This window comes from Pavona decussata, unplaced genomic scaffold (genome assembly GCF_977016875.1).
Source record: "Pavona decussata unplaced genomic scaffold, jaPavDecu1.1 SCAFFOLD_190, whole genome shotgun sequence".
Classification (NCBI taxonomy): domain Eukaryota; kingdom Metazoa; phylum Cnidaria; class Anthozoa; order Scleractinia; family Agariciidae; genus Pavona; species Pavona decussata.
In genome coordinates, this window is record NW_028145599.1 from 1497501 (window position 1) to 1522721 (window position 25221).

Sequence of the window (25221 nt, forward strand, 5' to 3'; positions counted from 1 at the left end):
TAGGGAAGTAATTATTTTCTTGGTCAGTGAGCCAAAAGTTGATCAAACTTGTTTATTTGTTTATTTAGTTTATTTGTCACACACAATTAAGTTACAATGATTAATAAATTACACTGATTTCAATGATTATAAATGATTACAAAGTTACAGTGATTAAAGTACAAGAGATGGAAAAGAAGTGGCGAGGGAACCTAATAAAAACCAAGGGACTTGTAAAACTTAGGTTCTCTCCCAGAGAGATAAATGATGACTAAGCCTAGACAATATGGTAAGTGAAGTACTGACAAGTCATATTTGTACACCCTTAACATAATAAGTAGTTGATGATAATGGAAGTTTTAAGTTTTTTTCCTAAAGGATGCGAGAGATGAAGAGCCAGTAATCTCAGGAGAAAGAGAGTTAAAAAATTTTGGACCTTGATAAAAAAACGGAGAATGTAAGGTGCAGAATCTTTAAAAAATATATTCTGGTCACTAACTCGTTTTCTGTTTGACCACCGCGATGGCGATATCCTCTTCAACACGTGTCCCTTAGCAAAGGAACCACTTAAAGGAGAACACTCCTATTGCTCATAGATGAAAAGTCATCGTGTTTTGTAATGCAGGTCGCCCGCTCGATTGTGCCATCAAACATGAGCTTCTGACTGGCCGGTGGAATTTCACGGGAGCACCTGTACTCTATCGCATCACTGAGAGTTTTCATGGCACATTCTTCACAAGTACACCTGAAAACAAACTACCAGTATGAGCATCATCCATAAAGGTGCATTTAACCCGGAAAGATTTCCGCACAACCCCTAACATTACTTATGCCGTCATGCATTTCTCTACCTTATGCTATTCCTCACATATAAAGAACGAGCGTGATAAGAGTTTGAGTCAGAAATTGCTTGCATAACTAGTGCTGGGGGCTGTGCCAAAATTTTGCCTAAACCTGCGAGCAGGCATCACTCTTACATTGTCGTTTGTTAAGTTTGGTTTTCGTTTTAATGTTTCCTGTGGAAGTGGTGTACAAAATGAGACGAAAATAGAGCTTGGTTGAAGTATTGATTGACACGTGTCAACAAACATTCTAAAGTCGGTATTATTTTATGTGGCTCAAAAAATATATACAGAACTAACCATTCATTTATGGGAACTTCTCCTTCGAATCTGCTTTGTAGACATGCTGGTTAAGACCATCCTCGTCCTCTCTCGCTTGTATGAGCGAGTGGCTCATCAGCGTATGGTTGGACTTGGCCAACCACTTCCTTTTCATTCAAAGTTTCATCTTGCAATTTTTCTTTGCTTGAGACAGACTCAGTCGAGTCCACAGAGGACAACATATCTTAAACTTTCGAACATTTTTTCGATTTTAAAACGAATTAGTAGCTCCTAAATTCTGCTGAACCCGCAAAATACACTGAATAACAACAGGGCATAAGGCATAAACAACTCCATGGAACCACTAGCTACGTCATCAGACTCAAACTCGTCACCAGCCTCCGGAGACACTAATTTGGTATTTTGAAGGCAATTTGGACAGCAAAAAGCCCAGTTTTTCTTCCCATCAAATTTCCTTTGCCATTTTGAAATAATGGCATCAAGAACTATCAATTGGTGCAAAATTTTTTTTACTTCATCCTGTCATACAGTTTGCACGTCTGAAATTTAAATCAACCAATCGGAATTCAACAACGGGTCAAGACTAAGTTTTCATACGTCATTAGTACGTCAGTGACAATTGCGCTGTGATTGGTTGTACTGAATAAGAAACATTAATTTTATTACAAGAAGTGCCCATTGAAGATGCAGGAAAATGATTCAAAAGTTTTACTTTGTATCTCGTCTTTGTGAATTTACCATGTTCACAACGACGCGCTGCAACTATTGGACTCAAATTCGTAGTTGTTCGTTGAAGCTGTCCTCCAGCCCACAGTACATTTTTTATGAGGAAGCGAACGTCATTTCCTTTCTTCTTGCCTTCATTTAAAAGCTCGATGTCTGCTTTTTTTGCAGCTCTGACCAGCGTTGGGTCAATTATTATTGGCATGTTCCTGTGGAGATCTTGCAATTTACGGCTGGTGTTTACGTTCTCATACTCATACGTAGTCTGGATTTATTCCAACGTTTAGGGCCTTCGCTAGGCTTGGCTGCCTTTCAAATTGCTGCTGCATTTCGGACAGACTGGTTTTGTCTGCTATAAACTGCAGTATAGTGATAAAATGTCCCGTCCAGACGCTCTGCTAGAGAGCGATGTATAATCTTCGTGGGTTGTCCACAGACTCTGCTCGCCATCCCAGGGCAGCACATGCGCTTGCAGCTAATGAAGACGCTATACGTGTGCGGCGATAGTGTCTAGAACTGTTGAAACGTAGCCCAGCGATAGCTTGGATTAGAGCGAGAAGCCTGTATCTATCAGGGGTGTGGTGTTGTCATTGATCAATGACTAACATCTGCGACTTTTCGCTAAACAGCCATGTGGCGTAGAATATCTCTTTCGACACATGCATGTCCTGTCCCTACCATTCAACTGAACCACATTTGACGTATTGGAGATGGGCTTTAAGAGATTTTAAAGATGGTCTTTTTTCTTGGTACTCATTCGCCATTCCAAAATCAATTTGTTTTACAGGTGCCTAGTTCAGTTTCCACCGTGCGCTTGCCAGGAACTTGTTTTTCAGGTCACTGATTTCGTTCTCGTCCCCTTCGGGCACCATTATTTCAATCGCTGGAGTTCTCATGCTTGGACCAATATCTTCCGTGCTTTCGGATCTTACTTCCAGGGCCTGGATAAAGAAAGTTATGAATCCTACTTTATTTCATATCACATACATGTACATAATTTAATTAAACAATATACATGCATCCAAAGGTACGAGTTTTTGCTTTTGGTCTAAAGATGCATATTAATACGTATGGAATTAAATTAATATTATTGTTTGTCCTAAACTTGCTTGCAATGTCATGGCAAGCTAGAGGCTCGATTTTAGTGCTAAAGCGGATTTGAAAGCTGCGTTCATGTAATATTTGTGATGATTATAATTAAGTTACGTGTCAACTCCTATTGTTTCGGACGAAGGCTCAAGTTTACAAAGAGAGCTTGAAACATGTTCTACTGTGGTCAACACATGTAATTTTAATTAGATTTCTTTCATCCCTTTGCGTAATTTCAGGTGCTCAACAAGGTGAGAAAAACTTTTGGTCAATTGAAGTCACGTTGAAAGTACAAGTCATTTGTTCGTGTAACCTATAATACAATGTTTTCGTTTGACGGTCAAAAACTAGTGAAAACCGTCACAAAATTTCATAAAGCGCTCAATTTCCTGGTGGATATGGAGTATCATGACATAATTTCTTATCAATACATTGGTAAAGTCAATAGCTCTACTGCACAATTTTTCAAAAATATTTTATTATTTTACATCAAAATAGTTTCTAAGAAAACGTTCACTAATCTCGCAAATCTCTGTCGTCTTACATTTTTAAATAACCTAAATATGGATGCAGGAGTATTTTCCTTCCTTGCACAGGCGAAGTGACAAGGCAGAACTTGACGGTGAAAATTTTCCCTTCATTTTAATTGCAGTCGAGTAAGCTGGCTTCCTTTTTCTGCACTTTTTTTACTTATCACATTAATATGCAAGGTAGAACTGGTTTTTCCTTGTGTTGAAGAGTTTTGATTTTTTGTGAGATCATCACGGCGCTACTATAGAAGAAAGAAAATGCCCTTGAAAAATGCCCTTTGGACAACGGCTCAAGCTAAATTAAATCATTTATGCTAATAATTTACTCAGGATTGTAAAAAGGTCAGCCAGTTTAGGACGTTTTTCCTGGATTTGAACTCTGACATTTCTCGGCGATTTCCTTCAGGGCTGGTGGAATTTCAAACTTTGCCTTTTTGAATAAACGAAGGACAAGAAAGCCAAAGGAAAACACATCACCGGTGCGATGTGCAGAAATTTTTTCATGGCTTTCTCAATGTTGTCCTTCGGTTTTCGTAACCTGGCTTTAACGATCTTGTGGCTCTTTTCAAAATCGATTATAACTGGCTTGTTCTCCGCCCCGTCAATAACTACATTGTTGGCTTTTAGGTCGTTATGCATAAATCATCTTCAGGGTCCGACAAATATTTTTGGCAAAACCTGTCCCTGGGCAAGAGGCATGTCAAAATCACTTGCCCAGCAGAATGAGCTAGTTGTCCCAGTTAATAATGGTAGAGGACAAGCGATTCATGGAACTGTAGCAAAATCAATTCACGTTATAGTTTAGGAGCCATAATAACAATAACAACTTAAGTTAAGGACTTACATTAAATAACATTAACAATGCATCTGAGTGATGTTATGAATAAACTGCAATCACAGAACTTGAAGCTGTCTTATATTTCTACTAAAGTCTCACTAACATTTACAGAGGATTGCTTTGGGACCACAATGCGAGATTATTGGTAACGGCAACATCGCAAAAGGTGACTTAATTTAAAGCTCAACTGGATTACAACATCCTGTGTACATGCCACATACAAGTTGTCTGCAAGTACAGTTGTGGATACGTCAAGACATAATTAAATATATGTAACGTTAAAATTTATTGACTGGCAGTCCTCAGTCAAACTGGTGAAGTTACCGACAGAACCAACATAATTTGTGATATTCATCAACGCAACATAAATTAATTGTACACACTTGCAAAAACTGGCATTGATAATGCCAACAATGCAAAACGCTTATGTGTTTTAATCAAAGTCATTGTACTTTTTCAGATTAAACGATTTCTTCGTCAGCTGACTCAGATGCTGAATCCACTTTAATAGGTAGAACATTTTCTGGAGCCCTTTCAGGACCAGGCAGGGAAACAGTTACTGTTAGATTTTGCGACTGACAACATGAGGATGTAGCTGTAGCAGTTTCTGCAGGTCGAGGAGGAACTCGGGGGACTGGCATCTTGTGGCCAGCAGTATTTCTGCCACCAGGTCCGCTGGTGAACCATTTGTTTATAGCCTCTCCAGGATCAAAGTCATCATCCGAAGGACCATCACAATTTATTTTCATCAAAGCTTGTAGAGAATCATCTGAAAGTCGATTACGCAAGGATGTTTTTATCCTGTTCATGGATGAAAATTGGCGCTCACACTCTGCTGTACTTGGGCTCAGTGTGAGCATCACGTCCACCAACACAAGAATGTTCTGAAATCGGGCTGGGCGATCTCTTAGCCAATCCCCAAAAGCCTGCAGCAGTGGAAGTCCACGGAAATGTACAACATAGGTCTTCAGTGCCACCCATTCTTGGGATATTTTATTGCATTCTTCTTCTGACAACTGCTCCTTAAAATGGTCAACTATTCTTTGAACCTCATTCCCACCAAAAGTTGCCAACTGTTCTTGCTCGTGTGGCCAGAACTTGAAGTTGAAGTTGAAGTAAACAAGAGGAGCTTCGATAAAGTTCTCAAATTGCGAGTTGAGGTATGTGATTGCATGTTCCAGCAGTTTCTGCATGTGACTGTCTTCTTTGTACGATGGAGGGGCCGCACCAGTAAGTTAAACTTTCTGGCTACCAAATTCCTTAGAAGCAGTGAGACTCTCATAGAATACTTTACTGTTCTTTCCCATGTGCTGTTTCAAGCTAGTAAGCTTCATTGTGGCTTCGTGTATGATATCTGGAACTTCAGGAATTGTAAGCTTCTCACGCTGGAAGATTTTAGAGGTTTCTGTGATAACATCCAGCAAATCAAGTATAAAATGAAGCATCTTAACGAAACGTATAGTGGTGATCTCCTTGTGAACACTGGATGCCTTTTCTTTAGTTGTAGCATCCTGTGATGCTCTACCAGCAGCATCTGCTGTGTGCATAACAGTTGAAGCAAAGTTTTTCTTGACTGCCACTAAAGCACGAGATTTGCTTGCTACCCACCTGATAGCTTTGACAGAAGAATAATTTGTGAGCATGGTGGATAAAAGATCTGCCATCTCAGCTAACTCACGACCTCGCTTTGGGGAAAAATGATAAAAATTGAATATGCTCTTGATGGTTGCCTCAAAAGTTTGGATATTGGGTATGGACTTTATTAAATCTACCACTGACCGTTCAAGTTTGTGTGCAACACAGTGGATTACAATGATAGCTGGAAAATCTTTTTGTAAGAGTGCCCTAACACCAGATGTCGCACCCATCATGACAGAGGCCTCATCAAAGTTTGCTCCAATCAGAGAGGCGCCATGATTTCCCTTCACGGCATTTATTCCTTGTTTCACTGCCTCGTACACCCCTGTTGCTTTTCCACTTTCTAGTGGCACAATCTTGGCTAACTCTGTGACCGGTTCTCCCTTATGGATGTACCTCACATACTGTTTCTTGCTCAACAACTGACCCATGGCCATCTGTGGAGCCATCTGCAACGACGGTCATAAACCTTGCACAACATATCTTGAAACTAACTCCATCAAGTAGTTGGTCAGCTATAGCTAGGACAAAGTCTTTACAACGCTGCTCATTCAAATAGTTTTCACGAAGATCGACACTATTCTTCTTCTGCAGTTTTGTGAACCATTCAAAGTGACTGAAAGAGGGCAATGTTTTTATCAGCCAGAGACTGAATTGCAGTTTTTAAATTATTAAGTTTATAACATTAACGTAGTAGAAGTCATAGTTCATGAAGAAAATAAATTTGAATTTTGTTTGTTGCAGTACAGGGATTTTATGAAGGGGGGGATTCAAATTTAATTTTCTTACCTAAATAGGCGACAATTTTTGGCCCATTGCGTACGCAGTGTTGAAAAGACTTTTGAACTTTTGATGTTGTTCCTTTTGCGAACGAACAACAGCTCTACCAATTGGCGTATTCTTTAGGGGTATGTTCATACGGTCATTTCTCATCACACAGGCAACGTGATTCGCACTCTTGGCATGGGCGTAAAGGGGCTCCTTTCTAAATTTCGTCGCTTCCTATTACCAGTGAGCTCTTTGGGCTCTTTGGCCACGCACAGCATATTTTACACTTCATGACACTGTGTGTTGTGTTCATTGTCAGCCACAAAAACTCTTCCAACCATCTCGGTTGGAACACTCGTCTGCGTTTCTTTGTATCGTATTCCTTGTTGTATTCCTTTCGCATTTGGCTTTGTCGTACTTGGAGTACAAACAGTGTCGCAGGATTTCCTGACAAACTTATCCATAAATTATAATCAACCGTAACTTGAACTTTGATCCACGATATGGCAGAAAACATGTTATAAGGGGTTTAGCAGCCAGGCCTTCAGAGGTTTACGCGGGAACGTACTGGATATGAAACTCACGAAGAGATGTAAAATGGCGATCGAAAAGTAAAAAAAAAGTGATACGTGTTTATTGCATTTCGAAAGGCTTTGATGGCAATTACTCAAGGTAAACGTTTAATACTTAGATATCTATAATTTATTGCGCGGAATTGCTCGTAAGTCAAATGCTACGGCCTGGCGGGCTTTTTCTAGAAATAAAACACTTGCCCGGTGTTCTTTTCAACTTGTCCCGGGCGTCCGGGCCTAATATTTGTCGGATCATGCTCTTGCATGGATGTGCATCAATAGGGAACTTAAGCACCGACGACGAAACGAGAGGACGACGACGGCCGGAAGTCGAATTCTCACATTTGGGCGTACTGCGCATGTCTTTGTTTGAGATTTCGTCGTCCACGTTGCGTCCACGACGGAATTTTTCCAGGAAAGCCGTTCTCTTGAAAACGTAAGTAGAAGTAGCGTCGTTAGGACTATGTTCAAAGGATTTTGATCTATTTTCACGAAGCTTGGTACCTGCTAAGGTTTTAGATTGCGAGTGGATCGCATTGGATGAATTTTTTTGCTTCTTTTGCAGGCATATTTCACAAGTATTTATTGAAACTCTTCTCAATATGGCCGCCTCCCTTTTGCCAGAGGAAGAAACCGAGAAAACGTAAGCTACAAACAGCTATGTATTTTGGTAGATTTTTCTTTTCGATACAGTGACAGCTTAATACATTTTTCGACCAACTTGGAACTTATTTGTTGTTTTTTATTGCATCTAGAAGCAAGTACTTCCAGTGGACGACAGATCATGATGTTATTATGTGTAGGGAAGTGCTCGTGAGCGAACCCTACAAATTCAAGCTAAGAACCCCTGAAAGAGGACAAGCCTGGGAATCCTTAGCTCAGCAGCTCAACAGTATTCATCAGCCGAAGTTCAGAGTAACCGCCAGATCCGTGCGTGATCGGTTTTCACTGCTGTCGACAAAGTATGCACAAAAATTAAGAATGGAGGAGAGAGCTTCAGGTATCGAAGTGGAACACACAGAGCTAGAGAAACTGATAGATGAAATCTTAGAGCGAGAGAAGGACGCAAAGAGGGAACTAGACTCAAAAGACCGTGAAAAGAAGAGTAAGGCCGACAAGGAAAAGGCTACAGCTGAACAAGTCAGGAAGCAAGCAATGGAGAGAATGGTTAAGCGAACAGGTGATGACCAGGAGAACAAACAAAGGAAGCCAAAGATCAGGCGAAGCACTGTTGATGCTATAGATTACTTGAGAGAGAGATCAGAAAATGAGAGGGAGTATAAAAAAGAAGAATTAGAGATCAAGAAGAGAGAACTTGCTGTGCAAGCTGAAAAGCAAGATCAAGCTCAAAAGCAACAACAGGCTATGTTTTCAGCATTAATGGCTCAAATTCAGCAGCAACAACAGCAACAGCAGAATGTGCAAGCAATGCTAGCAGCACAACAGCAGCAGCAAACCAAGCTTCTGATGGCATTCATGGAGAATAACAAGAAACAGTGAACTTGTTAAGCTTAGTTCAAGACTGTGAGTAATACTCTCTCATAAGATCAGTTTAAAAGCAATTTGCAGTTGAATTTGTTATGAACCCTCCCAGTTACTAGAGGTGTCTCTTAAGTTTTACATTTTACATTTGAATTGTTATAGAACTGAACCAGAAAAATGGTTGTTGCACGGTGTAGTGTAACCAGTGTAGAATTTAATGTTTTCATGGCTTCTAAACTTCACACAAATGTCAGCCGTACTTCCTATTGCTTATTTTGCAATTCTCTAGTGCATGCAGATTGTTGTGTTTTGAGTTTTTCATGAATAAACTGTGTTTATTATATTTGGAATGGTTGTGTTTGTGCTTTTTATTCAGTTATTAACCTTAACCCTTTGAGCCCTAATTTCAAAGAACAAATTCTCCTATCTTGTCCTCATACTTTTCTTATAAAAGTACTAGGGAAAAGTTATTAAAATACGAAAATTAACCTTGGGTGATCAGATCCTTAACTCTCATGACCTCAGGGGTTGAATAAGCATTGATATTACAAGGAGAAATTTGATACGGATTACTGTTAGGGCTTAAAGGGTTAATTAAGTAAAAAAGGAGAAAGAAGATTCTTTAATGGATTTTTCAGTTCTGTTTTATTTTTACTCTCTAGTAATCAGTCAACCATCACTTCATAAGCATTTTTCTGAACTGCATGTACGTTTGGCTGCACAGCTTTCATATATAAGATATTACAAGCCACAAGTCGTTGGAACCTGTTCACTCCTAAGCAAAATAGTCTTCAAGTCTTGGTGGTCTGAGATCAAAATAAGTTGAAGTCAGGTTTCCATAGAAACATGTCAATGCATTTCGAAGTATGACAGAAACCACATACATTTTCCCAACATTGTTTAAAAAGATTTTCAAATTTTTTTTGAAGTCGTTAAATTTAAAAGAGTTAATAATGTCACCAAATAGCCATTCGACCGAGCTCCTAACAGCACTCATTTTGCCATTGTATTCCTCCATTTGAGGAGTTAGAACACCATACTTGAAAGGGCCTTGAAGGTGTATCCTTAGTGGATAACCCGGGTCACCGTACACACAGAGTGGCTGGCCTGCTGGATTAAACGCAAACTGCTCCAAGTCATGAAGCAGCCCTGAGTCAGCTAGCATGCCTGCGTCATGCTTCCTTCCTTCTAAAACACACACACCAAAAAACATTATTATTAGCTAATTGATAAAATAATTTATAAATAGGAGCTGCATTCATGTATATTTTAGTTAGGAAGGAACTGGACAAGGATTAGGGTTTGAGAGTGACTTCATGCACCACATTTTATCACCCATAGGGAGCGAAAATGTCAACCACTTTCCTGAGGGTAGGGTGCGGGTGGGGGGCGTGGGGCTTACGTAGGGGAGTATTGGGGACTTGTGGAATGTTTGTGCCCTAGAGGTGGGAGGCTTCATAAGATTTTTAATGGAAATAACTTAAAAAGCAACAGGAGCATGCCTTAAAGCATTGCCTCACATCTGGGTGAAGAGTGAAAGGTAAGTGAGGACCCCACATGACAGTTGTTTAATAAACAAAGTAACAAGTACCCTTTGTAAGACACTACCCAGAACAGTCTGTCAATATTTTGTACTTCTTAATTATTTTATAACTTACCAATTGGACCATATAAGTTTGCTATCAAACCATTTGGTAGAGCCACGCTTTGAAACTTAAGGGCGTGAACCCGCTTGTGGCCATTGTAAAGAATTCGTTGGTGCTCTCCAGGCCGTGAAATGGGTCTAACGGTGCCATCTATGAACCCAAAACAGTTGTCCAAGGGAGCTCCCTTAGCTGTTATAGCATCAACGTAGGTCTGGAGGTTTGCAGGACTAAGAATTTCATGATTCCAGTGCAGTACCTTGTGTCCATGGGTATTGTAAATGTAGTCAAGCATTTGGTTGGTAATCATACTTAGAACTGGTACAGGTTTAGCAAATCTGTGAATCATATCGCCATACCTACAAGGGTACGACATTCGCTTGAGCAGCATGCATAGGCCTTCAATGCCGTCACAAACGGAGCGTTGCTCACAGATTATGGTGTCTGGAATCCGTAGAACCTCTGCCAATGCTCGCACGTCTCGTTTGCGAAAACGAAACTCTGCTACACTTTCAGATTCATCGATCTCGTCAAGGTCAAAAGGTGCATAAACATCGTACGGAAAATCAGGGTCTCTCGAAGAATAAAGATCATGAAGTATAATAAATTCTTCATCATCAATTAAGCCATCATCGTGGCTGATTGCAAGCAAATTGCGAAAGTCTTTGAACGCCATAGACAAGCCAAAACTATCGTGAGTGGAAGTGCCGTTGACTCTCCGAAAGGTCGTCTGCTTAACTTTCAGTTTTCCCGCCGAAAACGAAACCCTTGGTCCAGTCCTTCTCGGGTATGAAGCGTCGTCGTCGTCCAATTCGTCGTCGGTGCTTAAGTTCCCTAATACCTCACATGTTTGCTTTAATATATTTGTGCACTTGACAACATCTTGAATAACGCCTTCTGAAGCAGCTTTCAAAAGTGTTACACTTTGACTGTCCAAAGGGTGGAACTGTAGAACCAAATAATGTGGTGCCTGCTCAGTGCACAAGCCAAAGAGATGTGGGATTCCCCAGTGGTCTCCAATACCTGTAATTGCTGCTTCTTCACGAAGCACTTCTCTTTTTTCTGATTTGATGAATCCATTCCTTTTATCTCTTTGGCAACGACTCTGAATTCATTGCGATCCAATTTATTGGGTTTTGTGCACTTTCAATAAAGCCCTATGGATTTCTTTAAAAGCAGGAGCCTCTGTTTTCGTGACTGTACTCGTTTCTCCAGAGCAAACATCGATACGTTTCCGCGGAATTTTTGCGGCCAACATGATCTCCTCTTCCAATTGACTTATCCGCTCGGACTTTAAATTCGATAAGGTTACCGAATACTTGCTTCTCGACAAAGTATTGGCCACTGGCGATGGATTGTTCGATTTGATGGGTTTCTTTTTTTTGGCTATGGTTCTAGCACTTCCCTTGCGTCTGGTTCATGAGTCTTCTCATTCTTCTCTCTCCCTTTTGGCACCTCCACTATTTGTGGGCCACGAGTCTTCTCATTCTTCTCTCTCCCTTCTGGCACCTCCACTATTTCTGGTCCACAAGTCTTCTCATTTTCTTCGCCTTCACATTTTCTCCTCTTCCACGCTTTTCTCTGTTTCTATTCTCTTTTATCGAATGCGCTCTTGAATGGTAATTTCCACCCCTAACTCACTCTCCTTTTTTGCGAAGCTCCTCTCGCTCGTTTGAATCTACTGATGGTTTATTCACACGTCACAGGAAAAGGATTCTATTTAAAGTAGCATGTGAACTCTAAACAAAGATCATCGTTCTTGACCTCCATTTAACCCAAATATCAAAATACAAATTCCTTTTTCGTGTCCCTATACGTCTCCCTGAAAAATAGTTAGGAGAACTTGTTTGATATCAAGCGTTGTGTGATCATGTCCTTAATTCTCATAACCTATGTAATTGACAAGGTGTTAAACGGAGATCACACGTGAAGATTTTCTTTTTTACAACGGTAGGGTTTAAACAAGTCCTTTGGTGGTGAAAGAGACATGGATTTGCGCTTTACCTTTTCACAGAAATGTTGTTTGTGTACTGCAAAGTTTAAAACTTTCATCCTGATTCAAAAGCATGTGGAACGAAAGCACACGCGGGAAGCTAATCGAGCCGTGAATGTGGTATTCTTAGACAACGAGGAGAACGAGATTGTAGTGCCCAATATTAAAACTATCAAATGGAGATCGCAAGATTTTAAGACAGGATATCTGTCATGGCTGGCAGGGTTGATGGAGCAGATCAACGCTTCCCTGAATCCTCGTTTACGCGGTAAGTAGCGGATTAAGAACTAAGTGAATGAATTTCCCTCGTTTGATTACGGCCAGTGTGCGAGTCATGGTGGGACTTGCTGATTGAAGTGCTTGAACCGCGGCCGTGGCTGCTTCATTCTGCTTTATCTCCCTGGCAACGGCAGCAACGGATTCCTGTACCAGGCGACGAAGACTATTTAACTGACCCTCCGTAAAGTTATTGTCATTTGCTGCATGGTCCAGGCGCGCTGTCTTAGCGTTGGAATTTTGTCTACATTGTGCCGACTGATTCAGTGTTCTGTCGTCGGTTTGTGCGGGGATAACAAAGGCGGAACCATTTAAGCGACTCAAAAGAGTGTTCCTATTTCCCGTGGAAAGAAGCTTTTTCTCTCTGCAAAGGTAATGAAGTTCTGGAAGGTCAAAGCATCCAGTACCGAGGGATCGACCCTAGCAGGATTGTTTGCGAGAGACCGTCGAGTTGGCATCATAACTGTTGCAATAAGAAAGTTTTTCAGGTCGTAGATCCCCAAATGGCAAATAAGGTGCAGATTTGGAATAAAACTATACTACATATAAATTGGCTGCTCAACAAATTTTTCAACCTACTGACTGTAATTGTATATTCAGATTCTGTTTTTTTTTTTCTGACTTACCTATTTTGAGCACTAAACTTAACAAGTTGTTAGGTTCAACAATTTTTAACTGAATACTTGTTTCACCAGTACAAAAGGATGACCAGCTGAGGCAGCGGAATTCGTCAAGATAGTCATAGACCACCATGGCATGTTTTGGAAATGTTATTGCATCTTGTATGCCAGGTTGTTGAAGTAAATATCTGATGTGCTTCTCCCCATCTGTGTATGCCGCTACGAACTGCTCATTTTGAACAAATTTTGAGTGGACCTCTTCTTTAAGCTTGGCCTTAGTCTTCCGCAGTTCTTGTACAATGACATTCCTAATGACAGATACAAAGCAAGGAATTTCTTGTGCTTAAAAAATAACCTGTCATAAATTCAATTTTTTACTAGACTTTTCTCCCTTTTTTCTTCTTGAAAAGAACATAATCCAGTTTATAATAAGGTTTTAATGATTTCAGAACTTGTAGTACTGTAAGTTGTAGGCGGCCATTTTCTTGATTTCTGGCAAAGGTTGAGTTTAGTGACCATCTCATGATTAATTTTCGGTTTAAAAGGAAGTTCTGTTTGCAGTTCTTAGTTTGGTGTTTTATGTTCACATTGTTTTTGGTTTTCCTTGTCTTGGTAAAAATCATCACTTGCTTCTTCATAAGAAGCAGATAGAGTATTTCTAACTTGTACATGTAAGGTTAATAACAGTTGTTGAAAAGGCAAAATGCCAGCGTGGTTTTTTTTTTTTTTGCATAAGTTAAAAAAATATTTGAGTAATTTGATTATTTTAGTAGTATTTTGTACCAATATGTGCTCATGCATTAAGGAAACAGTTATTATTTTTATTTGTTATAATTATTTTATTTATTTATCATACCTGGGAAGAATAGGATTAAGACCAGTTTTCTCCGCCAGTTTGTTTCCCCAATGACCCCTCAAAATTGAATTTATACTGGTTCTGGCCAGTGCTGAAGGAGGAAATAATGCCCACGTCAAAGTCGAAAAAGGCTTCGTGATGCTTTTTTACAAATGGTGGCATAAATGTGTTCTTGACAACTCTACCATCACAACAGTCTAGCATTGCCTCATGCAAGCTTTTCATTTGAAATTACTTCCGGTCACTTCTGTCGTCCACAAATTGCAGGAATCGCTGGTCAGGTGTACACATTTTTTGCCTCCAGGCTTTTTTGCAGAGTCCGAGTCAAGGGGCCTTATGGCAGAAGAATGTCCAGAAATGGTGATGTCACAAAAAAGGGATGGGAAAGTCCAGTGTAAACTTTTCCTTAATTCATTCAATTCGTCCTAAGCAGCCTCCCTGCCGATCTCACGCGAAACAAGAGGTACAGATAACCTTGGCCATTCGGGGTAGGGCAAATACAACCAGTTCCTGGTCGGTCAATTGGCTGGTAAACAGTTCCCGAATCCTGGCACCTCTGTGGTAAGGACTCAAAGTTTACGTTAAAAAAATACTTACTGCTTCTTTGCTGTTGACAACAGGCTAAGGGCGGTGATCAGGTAGAAGGAGTAATGTCTTGATAAATTTCCCTTGGACGCAAATGAATTTTGGCAGGTTTCAAAAGTCACTTTAGCCACTTTTCTTTCCGGAGAAAACATCGTAAACTAATTTAACGGATTTAAAGGCCAAAACATCAACAACCATTGTAGCCAATTGACATACAAACACTTTTCAGAATTGTAGAGAAAAGCAATCTTTGGGCTTTCTATTTATTTAGTATGGAGAAATCCGCAGTTTTCGAGACCTATCGGCAGCGCGCTTGCCAAACAGGCTTTTTCGCTGTGCCTTTTTTTTTTTTAACGATGTGGGACATTAATCATTAATGGAAGCTCGGTAGGAGTGAAACACTTTCCAGAATGGCAGGGAAAAGTAATCTATAGGGCTTTATTTCTTTCTATTAAGTTTGGAGAAATCCGCAGTTTTCGAGACCTATCGAGTGGCCATATGCAATTAAAAAATCGACGAGTTCGTTATTTAGTCCATAATGAAGTGTCATTTGCTAAAGACGTATGAAAACCAGTTTTGACTGCCGCGCGGACTGCGGGCTCAATCCCCGTATGGCAGGAGGCACTTCAATTTGATCATAATGCATCCATCTTACTTGTACTCTCTGCTGCTTCTCTGTTTTCCGCTTCTTGTTTGAACAGCTGTTGTCACTACTGCCCTGCCTCATTCGGTTCAGGAGACCAGATAGCCGGTTGACTGTTCGCAATGAAAATGTAGTAGGTGGTGATCTCGCCAAGGCCAATCCTTCTTCACTATGGCCACTTATTAGGGACCTTAAGCAACTCACGACGACGGCCCAGTGGACGCCGGCCGTGAGTGTGGGAAACTAGGTCGAGGTCGACGTCTTTTGGCGGGAAACACAAGATTAAGCAAACAAGAGGACGACGGCATTTTTTTCTGAGGTCTTTGCCACTTCAGTTAGATATGGCATCCCTGAGAGATACTCGAGAAGCTTTATTGTTTGCATACTCTGAAGATTGGTTGGATGACGTAGAATTTCTCGTTTTGAATGAGCTCAACACTTCTAAAAACCTCGACTTTCCCTATGATTTGTACGACCAGTTTGATTTTGACGATATCGACGAAGCCGAGTGTATTGCCGAATTTCGTTTTGAGAAGCGACACATTCTGCTACTAGAAGAGGTGCTACAGATCCCGCCTTTAATGAAATGCAACCAGAGATCGGTTTTCACCGGAACGGAAGGACTCTGTATGCTTCTTAAAAGGCTTGCTTACCCTTGTAGATATTCAGACCTCATTCATCGTTTTGGCAGACCAGTTCCTGTCCTAAGCATGATTACCAATGAAGTCATAGACCACATATACGGGACCCACCATCACAAGATAACTAACTGGAATGATGATATTCTGAACCCTATTGCCTTGCAAACGTACGCAGATGCAATTTCAGCAAAAGGAGCACCTTTAGCAAACTGCTTTGGATTTGTAGATGGGACAGTGAGACCAATTTCTAAACCCGGAGAACGCCAACGAGTGATGTATAACGGTCACAAGAGAGTTCATGGCATCATAATTTTTTTTTTCTTTTAAGGTATGTTTTTGCGAAATTGCAGTAAGTCCATCTCAAGGAGAAATAAAAAATTCCTTGACATTCAAAGGCTTTCTAACAGCATTTCTTTCAAAGTCATCTCCATCAGTTTTCACCTCATCAACCCATTTTTATTTGCCTGCAGAGAAGCAAGGTTTCTTTGAAAACAGAGGGACAATAACATTGATTTTCCTGAAACGGTTTTATGTTTGCTTGTACCTTTAGATAGTACTTGTGAGAATCCCAGGTATATAGTTAGTGTCCCAAATGCAATATGAGAACAAAGTTCCTGTCCCCTAGCTGGATTTTATGTGGGAAGAGGAAGGGGGGGGGGGGGGGGGGTTAAGCCTACATGCAGCAGAAAATTCATTGGGAGAAATAGCACTACCTGATAACCTCCCCAGTCAGTGGATCCCAATGGCCTATGGGGGTTTGAACACACCCACTGCACCCTCCTACTGATAGGCAACATCATTACATTTGGAAAAGCATTAATTAAGTGCAAATATTTTGTTCTTCCATGTCCATATCCACTGTGAAGAAGGAAGAAAGCATGATGCAAGCATGTTGACAGAATCTGGGCTTTTGAGGCAACTACAACAGAATGCACTGTCACCTGCTGGCCAGCCTATGTGTATCTATGGGGACCCTGCATACCCACTGAGGGTACATTTGCAGGGTCCATTCAAGAATGCCCACTTAACTCCTCAGATGCAGCAGTTTAATAAGTGTATGAGTGAAGTTAGAGTTTCTGTTGAATGGCTTTTTAATGACATCATAAATTATTTTAAGTACATGATTTTAAAAAAAATCTCAAGGTTGGTTTAAGTAGTGTAGGGAAAATGTACTTTGTATCAGCACTTCTTCGCAATGCTCTGACATGCCTATATGGCAATTCGACATCCAAGTTTTTTGATGTTCAACCTCCAAGGCTGGAAGACTATTTTGCATAAATTTGAAGACTGAATTCCTGTAATGTAAAGTATGTTTAATCAACAACCACTTTCTTCCAACAAGTAACAAGCAAGTAACCAAACTGTAAAGAACAGACCATTAATTTGTTGAGTTAGTAAACAGATGAAAAACATCCAAAGTCCCTTGTCATACATCTTCTCTTCCATCTGTCATATAACTGAATATCTTGTTTACAAAAAACACAATTTAAAAACATCTTGATTTTGATTTTAAAAAATGTTTGATTCTTGCTTTATAAGAAAACAAACAAGTGCAAAAACCAGATACCCCTAGTAAGTCATAACTTGCAATAAAAAAACTGTAACTGAACAAATCTCAACCTGCTGAATTTGATCCAGGTGTACTTTTTCTACTTTTTAGCAAACTTTTCCACAATTGCTAACATAGTTTGGTTTTGCTGCTGACTTTGTTGCATAAAAGCTGCTAACATATCTTGCATCTGCTGTCGTTGATTGACCTGTGGCAGTTGCATCTGTTGCAAAATATTGTTTTGTTGATCTACAATTTTCTGCTGCTCAGATCTCCTTTGAGTCAGTTCTTCTTGCTTTATCTTCGTGTCGTTTTCCAATTTCTCTCTCATAAAGTCAAGAGTGTCTGAACCACTACGTCTTGCTTTCTTCTTGTGCCCTGAAGCTGTCTCTCCAGTGGCTTCTTTGCGCTTCTTGCTTTGTCCAAGTTTTTCCATAGCTTGAAATTTCATTTCTTCTGCATTTGCTTTGTCCTGCAATTCACTCTTTTTACCTGATTCCTCAATTAGATCTAGCTCTACTTGAGCTGCTTTTTCTTTCTCAGCTATCTCCTCTAAAGCAGCATCAAGTTCGGAAAGTTCTGGCACTTCAATTCCTGAGGCTCTTTCTTCTTCTCTTATTTTTAGTTTAAAGTTCCTCAGCAAAATCTTTGCTCGGTCTCTGACAGACTTCTGTGAAACTCGGAAACGTGGTGCATGAATAGCATTCAGATGAGTTGCAATAAGGTCCCATGCCTGTCCACTCTCCCTACTTCTGTTCTTAAATTTATAAGGTTCAACTGCCAACATCTCTCTGGCTAAGAGTACATCGTGTTCTTTTGACCATTTAAATGCTGGCAAGTTCCTAGAATTACAGAGAAGAAAAAATTACCTATAATATTTTAACAAATTTAAATGATTTCCAAGGTATTGATTGTTTGAATAGAGTATACCAACAGACTTCAAATCAAGTAGTCCTCGTGTAAAAGTTTTGGCATAGGATGGGGTACTCTAGGATAAAAGGGGAACATTTTTGGAAAAGCAAATGAATTTACTATATAAATAGGAAATGTTTCCCCCAAAAAAACAACAACACCAAACAAGCAATGAAAAAGGAAACAAACATCAAATTTGGGGCTTTTTGCTACTAACTGAGTCAACTAATCTCAAATTCCATCCATTCTCCTTCCCAAACAAAAAAATATGTACAATTATCTCTGTCAACAGCCACAGCTACAATGGGCTACGTTCTGTAAACAAACAGATCACTGTGTTGCATATCATGGCTCACATTTCAGGGCTTCAATTCCCTTAAAATATAGATAATTTTGTTACTACGTGTTAAAATGATTTGCAATTGAATTATTGAGTCTTCGTTCGGAGGGGCTTGCAACGATTATCTTCGGGGATCCAAATTAAAGCTAACAGAAATGATATTTACAACCTTCACGACAGCAATAATTCTGCTTAGCAAGTTCAAAAGGACACATAATCAAACAATTAAATTGGAGAAATTAGTTCTGAGGGATATTCGACAGGTTAAACAGTGGACGGATTGTAGCATGTCAAATTGAAGGGAAAAAATCTCGCAACACAAATCACCAACTATGTAAAAAGTTTCTCGGAAGTATTCGTGCGCTTAATTTCTTAGAACCTGCCATACCGAAAATACAACTTTCATTAAGAGTTTGCACTGAAAAATCCAATTCTAGCTTGAAAGAAAGGGCGCTTTCGCAGCCAAATTTCTTCTAAACGTAATTCAAAATAAAACTCCAAGAAAAGCCCTTACTTACGTAGCTCTTTCAGATGTTTGTTCACAGGAAGGTATAAAAATATATTATCGGACACTTTTTACCTCTTCGGCTCTATTGAAGCTCGCGATGGAGAAACAGCCGATTTATTCTTCCTCTAAAATAGTAATAGAGTACTCTTTATAGTCCCAGAAGATAATTGCGTAAAAAGCGTCACATTTCCCACAAAACTTACTCACAGAGGCTCGATTGGATTGATCGATTATCGGACATGCAAATCTATTATCGGACATGCGAATCTATTATCGGACATATGATACAACTATTGTTTGGTGCCCAAATTTGGGAAGTGTGAGGGTCAGAACATCATGTAGGCCTACGTATAATGTCCCGGGACATAACCATGTGTAATATACATAACTTTACATGACTTATAGATAACTTTACATGACGTACTGACCAGATCAGACAGATCATCAATAATATTTCTATGATATATGTAAGTTTGCTACGTTTATTCTCACGTGACAAGGTATTCAAGAACAAATATGTGAGCAAAGAGTTTCTTCTTGTTTATGATACAGACTGAGGGAAAAAGGGGTACTGTATACAATTCTGTTAGTTTAATATTTCGGAATGCTATTGCTTATGATGACCCAAAACATAAGCTTGCATCAACAACAAAGTTTCTTTGTAACTTAAAGCTACCTGTCAACTGTTCGCAGTTCAATGTCACTTCTTCTTAAATGATCTGCATGAGGGCCTAATTTTAGTGTAGAAGAACGTAAATTATTTCTTTAATCTAGGAGCAACAAGAGCTTACAAATTTTTTTGGTTTTTTAATAGTCATTGTGGCTTGGGAAGCCCCGAACTTCACACTCCTCGCAGGTGTAGTCCACGAGTGTGTTGAAAGAATCAAGCACTGGCAGATCCGTGCATTGAAAGTGGAACCATCCCCCGCAGTAATCACACTCTACCCATGGGTTTTCTTCTTCGGTGTAGTATTCTTTGCCGCACTTCGCACAATGGTACTTTTCCTTTTCCTCTGCGGTCGCCGTCTTCTTTCTCTTTGCACGTGAACCATTCTTCCCCTTCTTTCCCCTATTATTTTTTTGGGCTTCTTTTGCTTCTTCCTTTCTTTTCTTTTCTTCTGCCTTTGCCTTCATTTTCTCTTTCCTTTCCTCTGCTTTCTTTTTCTTCTCCGCTGCCGTTCTCTCTCTCTCTTTTCTCTTTTCTTCTTTTTCCTTCTTTTCTTTTTCCTTTCTTTCGTTTTCTGACTGTAACGCAGCTACAAACAATTGGCCTGTTATACAGCTGTTGCTAGGATTCAGCGCGTTGTTCCCCCGTTTTCTGTTTGCGGTAGTTTTTCTTCTCAGATCTAACATTATGCTGCACAAATCTCCGTCGATATGAACAGATCCAAATGGTGTGGAGATGGTGTAAGGCGATGGTTCCGCGCTGGAAGGAGGAGAAGGGAACACTCGAACTTCATCACTTTGGGACATGTTCACGGGCGAAGTGGCAGCTGGTGCTAATGGTGTGGAGGTGCTGTAAGGCGATGGTTCGCTGGAAGGAGGAGAAGGGAACACGGGGACTTCAGCACTTTGCGACACGTTCACGGGCGAGGTGGCAGCTGGTGGTACACTCAACATTGTCGGCAGTAGAGGACAGCCCATTTGTAGACAGTCACAAAAGCCGAATCCATCGCAAGTACAGTGGCAGGCGGACTGGCACGGGCAATTTGCGTTAACCTTGTCTCCTCCGATATCTCTGAACAACTCCCGCCATGTGTCGTACTGGTGGTCGCCGTCTATGTCATAACCGTTCTGAAATCGCCGTCTGAATCTCTCTCTCTCCGTCCTCCCAATTCTCTTCTCTAACGATGTCAGTGTTTCATAGGCTGCTGATATGCCAGGAGAATTGGATTGTGTACTTGGCGTACTTGGCCCACTGGGTGTCGATGAGAGAAATGGGTCCCCTTGAAGAAGCGATGGGCGTGGTGGAGTAATGGGCACATCAACCTCATGCATTAGTGGGAGTTCCATGCAAGGGGAAGCAGGCTCGGTAGCAAAACCATCTTGTCCCACTGTATCATCCTCAGTTGGAGGAGAGCTTTCACTAGTGGGTGGATCTGAATTCCTGATGGCGTCTCGGCTGGATGAACCAATGGTTGGCGCTAGCTTGGAGTAGTCAAACTGGGTCGGATCAAACGGATAGATACCAGCCCGTCTAAATCCTCCCCGGATGACTTGTGGAGTATTACTTGAGTGCCAGGCAACGTTAAAGATCTTAGCGAAATTACGCTGATTGACCACCATTGAAGCAATATGGTTGAAAGCTGCGCACGCCCTCACCCATCCCCGTTTCAGCGGGCCAAACAAGGACAAGTCCAGAGGCTGGAGAAGATGAGATGAATGAGCAGGCAAGCAGAAGACAAGGATTTTGTTTCTGATTGCTGTTTCGATTACGTCTTGCGTGACGTTCGCTTTGTGGCCATCAACCAAAAGCAAGACAGGCCGTTCCTCGGGAATATGTTTCAGAAACAGTTCATTGAACCACTTTAAATAGAGGTCCTTATCTATCCAGCCAGACTTCTGTGCTGTAAATAAGGTGTTTGTCGGTGCGCCCTCTTGAACCCCATTTGGTACGCGCCCACTTTGACTCTTATAGATCAACATGGGAGGTAGGCTATTCCCTGCAGCAGATGAGCAGGCCAGCACTGTCACTTTTTCATGCTGCCCTTTGGAAACGCGTGGAATGTGTTTTGCACCTCTTGCTGCGGCCACCGTCTTATTTATACTGTCAAACTCAAAGCCGCTCTCGTCACAGTTGAAAATCAAGTGCGGTTTCTCCAATAATGACCCATAAGGATTATCTGTGAGGGTTTCATAAAGGCGCTCGTAGAATTGCTCTATCGTTGTCCTGTTTACTAACGTGCGGACGATTCCAAAGTTTTGCGTCGCTCGCATAGAAATTTCAGGATTTCGCTTTAGAAAGTGTCGCCACCACATCTCTGAAAGGCACCCCTCTACCTTTTTTCCTCGCTTAACGGCGATCTGCGTGGCCATGTACAAAATTATTTCTTTACTTTTACCATAGCCTTGCTTACTGACGTCAATCAGATAACTGGCAAGTTTCTTTTCGTCCTCCGCGCTTAACATTCGTTCTGGGCCACTTAGAGCTCCGTGTTCAGTTCGCCCACTTATTCTATCCCCAAGAGTTGATTTAGGGACATTCCAATCTGCAGCCGCTTTTCTTACGGAATCTCCATTTCTTACGGCCTCCATGGCAGCAACCATGTTTTCTTCCGTCCAAGTTTTTCTTTTTTTTGGTGGCATTTTGACCCTAAGGATGTGGATGATTATCTTAGAAATGCTCTTAAGTACATTTCCTTTACTTCTTTTACTCACCGATTGACCCACCCAGGAACCCCACCCTATTCCTGGTAGTGCCCCACCCCTTTTCTTACAGATCCACTTCCTTTCACCGAATAGTATGTTTTTTAAAATTGTAAAATTACTACATTTTACCACTAGAACGTCAGACATAGTATTGTAAACCGTTTCCTGGAATATCCCCTTTTGTCAATGAAAGACATGGGTCGGTATTAAAAAAAACTCAGAAAATCACGTAAAATTATAAATTGAGGAGCTAATTTCTCATTTCCCCTTGTTAACTGATCAAGGACCACATAAATAAGCCAAAATATAGCATTTTAAGCTTAACTTACCTGGATATTTGGAAATCCTGGACAAAATTCCCGCCAGACACATTGCGCACGCAAATCCTGTTTCGGTATGAAAGCTGGCCGTCCGATAATAGATCGCAGGCGTATACAGGCAAAAACACCTTTAACCAGCGGTTGATCGCAAAAAACAGCCCCAATGGACTCATGGGAAAGAAAATGGAGGACAAGGTTGCGATCGGCGAGTTTTCAGGGCAATCTCAGCAGTTTTGCGCCCGTTATTGAAATTTTTTTTTTTGTCGAGGGAAATTTGTTGGGAAAATCAAGCGCCATGGTTGTTGAAGGTAAGAAAACTAATTTCATTTTATATTTCCGCGGATTTACGACAGACAACTTGGTACACGCGGCGATTACATGCCATCTAGTCAAAGTGTTGGTGTTTCATAACCTTTTTTTTATTATTTTAGTGGAAAACAAAGTTTTTCCGTTTTTGTCCGATAATGTGTGGCGTCCGATAATATATATTTATACCTGAAGCCATCTTTGATTCCAGCTAGTTCACTGAAAACGAGAAAGTTCGTAAATGAATAAACAGCACATTCTCGTCAAATAGCACCACAAAATTTTTCTTCGATCTTAGAAAGCCCAAAACAACACTCACATGTGATTTGTTTCCTTAAAATGAGCAGGGAAAGAGAAAATAAGGAAATAAATGCTCACCTTCTGACGACGCCTTCAAAACCATGTGTCGCCCGACGTCGAGAGCTGAACGACGACTCAAGTTTTATCGCTGACATGCGCGGTAGCTGCAAATATTGCACTTTTACTTCCGGTCGCCCAATTTGGCGTCGTCGTCGTGAGTTGCGTAATGTCCCTATTATGTTGGCTGGCAGACGACGTTATTCACTAGAATTGGAACATCGCAGTCCTCCTGCACAGTTTCTACTTTGGCACGTTTCGTAGCTTAGTCCTTCTCCAAAGAATCACGATGCTCCATTGATTGACTGTCCTTTAGAGCTGCTCTCTCGTTGGAGGTTCCCAACAACCGTCCAGATGGAGGGGAGCTTATAGTCGTACTGTGTTTGCTCTCAAAAGCAGGTGTAAGTAAATTAGCCTCATCATCTCAGTCGTTGACATAGTGAAATTCAGGCTCTCTCTTCTTTACCTTTTAGGTCTTGACAGGTTCATTGAAATAATAGCTTGGATATTGCAAGCTCAATTGAAGCCTTCAAAGCTACAAAGCACGTGGTTCAACTTAAACGAAAACACAGAATGAAAATTCATGAACCTTTCGCTTCCTCTACCCCAAAATATACTCCACTTTATAAACATCTGTTCTTGATGTTCTTTTGACCGGTGGACACAAAGCTTTTTGCTCGTCTACAGTGGAAAAGCCTTGCAACCTTTTGTAAAAACCGTTCGCGTGACGGGACGAAGTGTTGAAAAAATTCAGGGTCAACCGCGTTTAGTCTGTGAGGAGACAAATACCGAAAGTCTAAAATTAGCGAATCACGGTTTGAGTAGTACAATAGGTTAGGTTGTTTAGACGTCTGTTTAGACTAGAACCCAGACTCCTTGTTGTGGTTGTCACAAAGGAATGGAATATTCTGTGAACCACCTGGAAACTTTGTCTTATTGTTGATCCTCAGCCACTACTTGGAGGTTTTTCAGGACATTTGTATGGGTTGGAGTACAAACACTATACACGGCATGGATTTCTTTACCACTAACTCCACCCCAGAATGAATCCATTCCTTCTTTTAGTTCAGTGATACATGTAAAGGGCTTGTAAATACGTTCTGTCTCAGATACATGTAGAAGAATTTTCTTGGTGTTTGAGGTACTTGGACAGCTGTTACACCGTAATCACAGAGAATCTGTATCACATCTTCAGCTGAAAAAGGTTGCACACCAAGCAGGGCTTGTTGAAGGATTTTACGTTCCTTTTCATGAAAGGATTGGAATAAAAAATTACTGTGACACCTGTCCGACCACGGCTTGCAGTCATAGGCGTACGGGCACATTCGGATCTGGGAGGGGGAGGCGTGACGGTGATCTTCTTGCGCCAAAAAAATTACACAATGGCCGAACTTGTAAGCATTGAAATTGAGATATAAACGCACTTAAATTGCAAGAAAAATGAAAGGGTTCACAATTCTCACGTCTACTGAAACCGTTATAATTCGTTTATTTATTTATTTATTTATTTAGATACATTATTTATACAGAAATTCCAGTTCAGCATAGCTGGTTTAAATG

At 40.7% G+C, this 25221-nt stretch overlaps 3 protein-coding genes and 3 pseudogenes across 3 annotated transcripts; 2 read left to right on the plus strand and 4 right to left on the minus strand.

The window, feature by feature from the left end:
• The window catches only part of LOC146462272 (uncharacterized), a 4689-nt pseudogene extending 3365 nt beyond the window's left edge, over positions 1–1324 (minus strand).
• Positions 1325–4744: 3420 nt separating this feature from the next.
• On the minus strand, positions 4745–6344 carry LOC146462274 (zinc finger protein 862-like; annotated as a pseudogene).
• A 1198-nt stretch (positions 6345–7542) lies between these two features.
• Positions 7543–8761, plus strand: LOC146462275 (uncharacterized). The gene is made up of 2 exons (XM_085085828.1): positions 7543–7904; positions 8017–8761. The coding sequence occupies exons 1-2, from the start codon at positions 7864–7866 to the stop codon at positions 8759–8761; spliced, it is 786 nt and encodes a 261-aa protein (XP_084941954.1). The 5' UTR covers positions 7543–7863.
• Positions 8762–9518: 757 nt separating this feature from the next.
• On the minus strand, positions 9519–11223 carry LOC146462276 (uncharacterized). Its single transcript, XM_085085827.1, has 2 exons — positions 10402–11223; positions 9519–9931 (listed from the first exon to the last, which is right to left on the minus strand). Exons 1-2 carry the CDS (start codon positions 11060–11062, stop codon positions 9519–9521), a joined length of 1074 nt encoding a protein of 357 aa, XP_084941953.1. The 5' UTR covers positions 11063–11223.
• Positions 11224–15548: 4325 nt separating this feature from the next.
• On the plus strand, positions 15549–17291 carry LOC146462277 (uncharacterized; annotated as a pseudogene).
• A 7-nt stretch (positions 17292–17298) lies between these two features.
• LOC146462278 (uncharacterized) lies at positions 17299–19344 on the minus strand. The gene is made up of 2 exons (XM_085085772.1): positions 19320–19344; positions 17299–18391 (listed from the first exon to the last, which is right to left on the minus strand). Exon 2 carries the CDS (start codon positions 18334–18336, stop codon positions 17650–17652), a length of 687 nt encoding a protein of 228 aa, XP_084941898.1. The 5' UTR covers positions 18337–18391; positions 19320–19344; the 3' UTR covers positions 17299–17649.
• Between the last annotated feature and the right edge of the window lie 5877 nt (positions 19345–25221).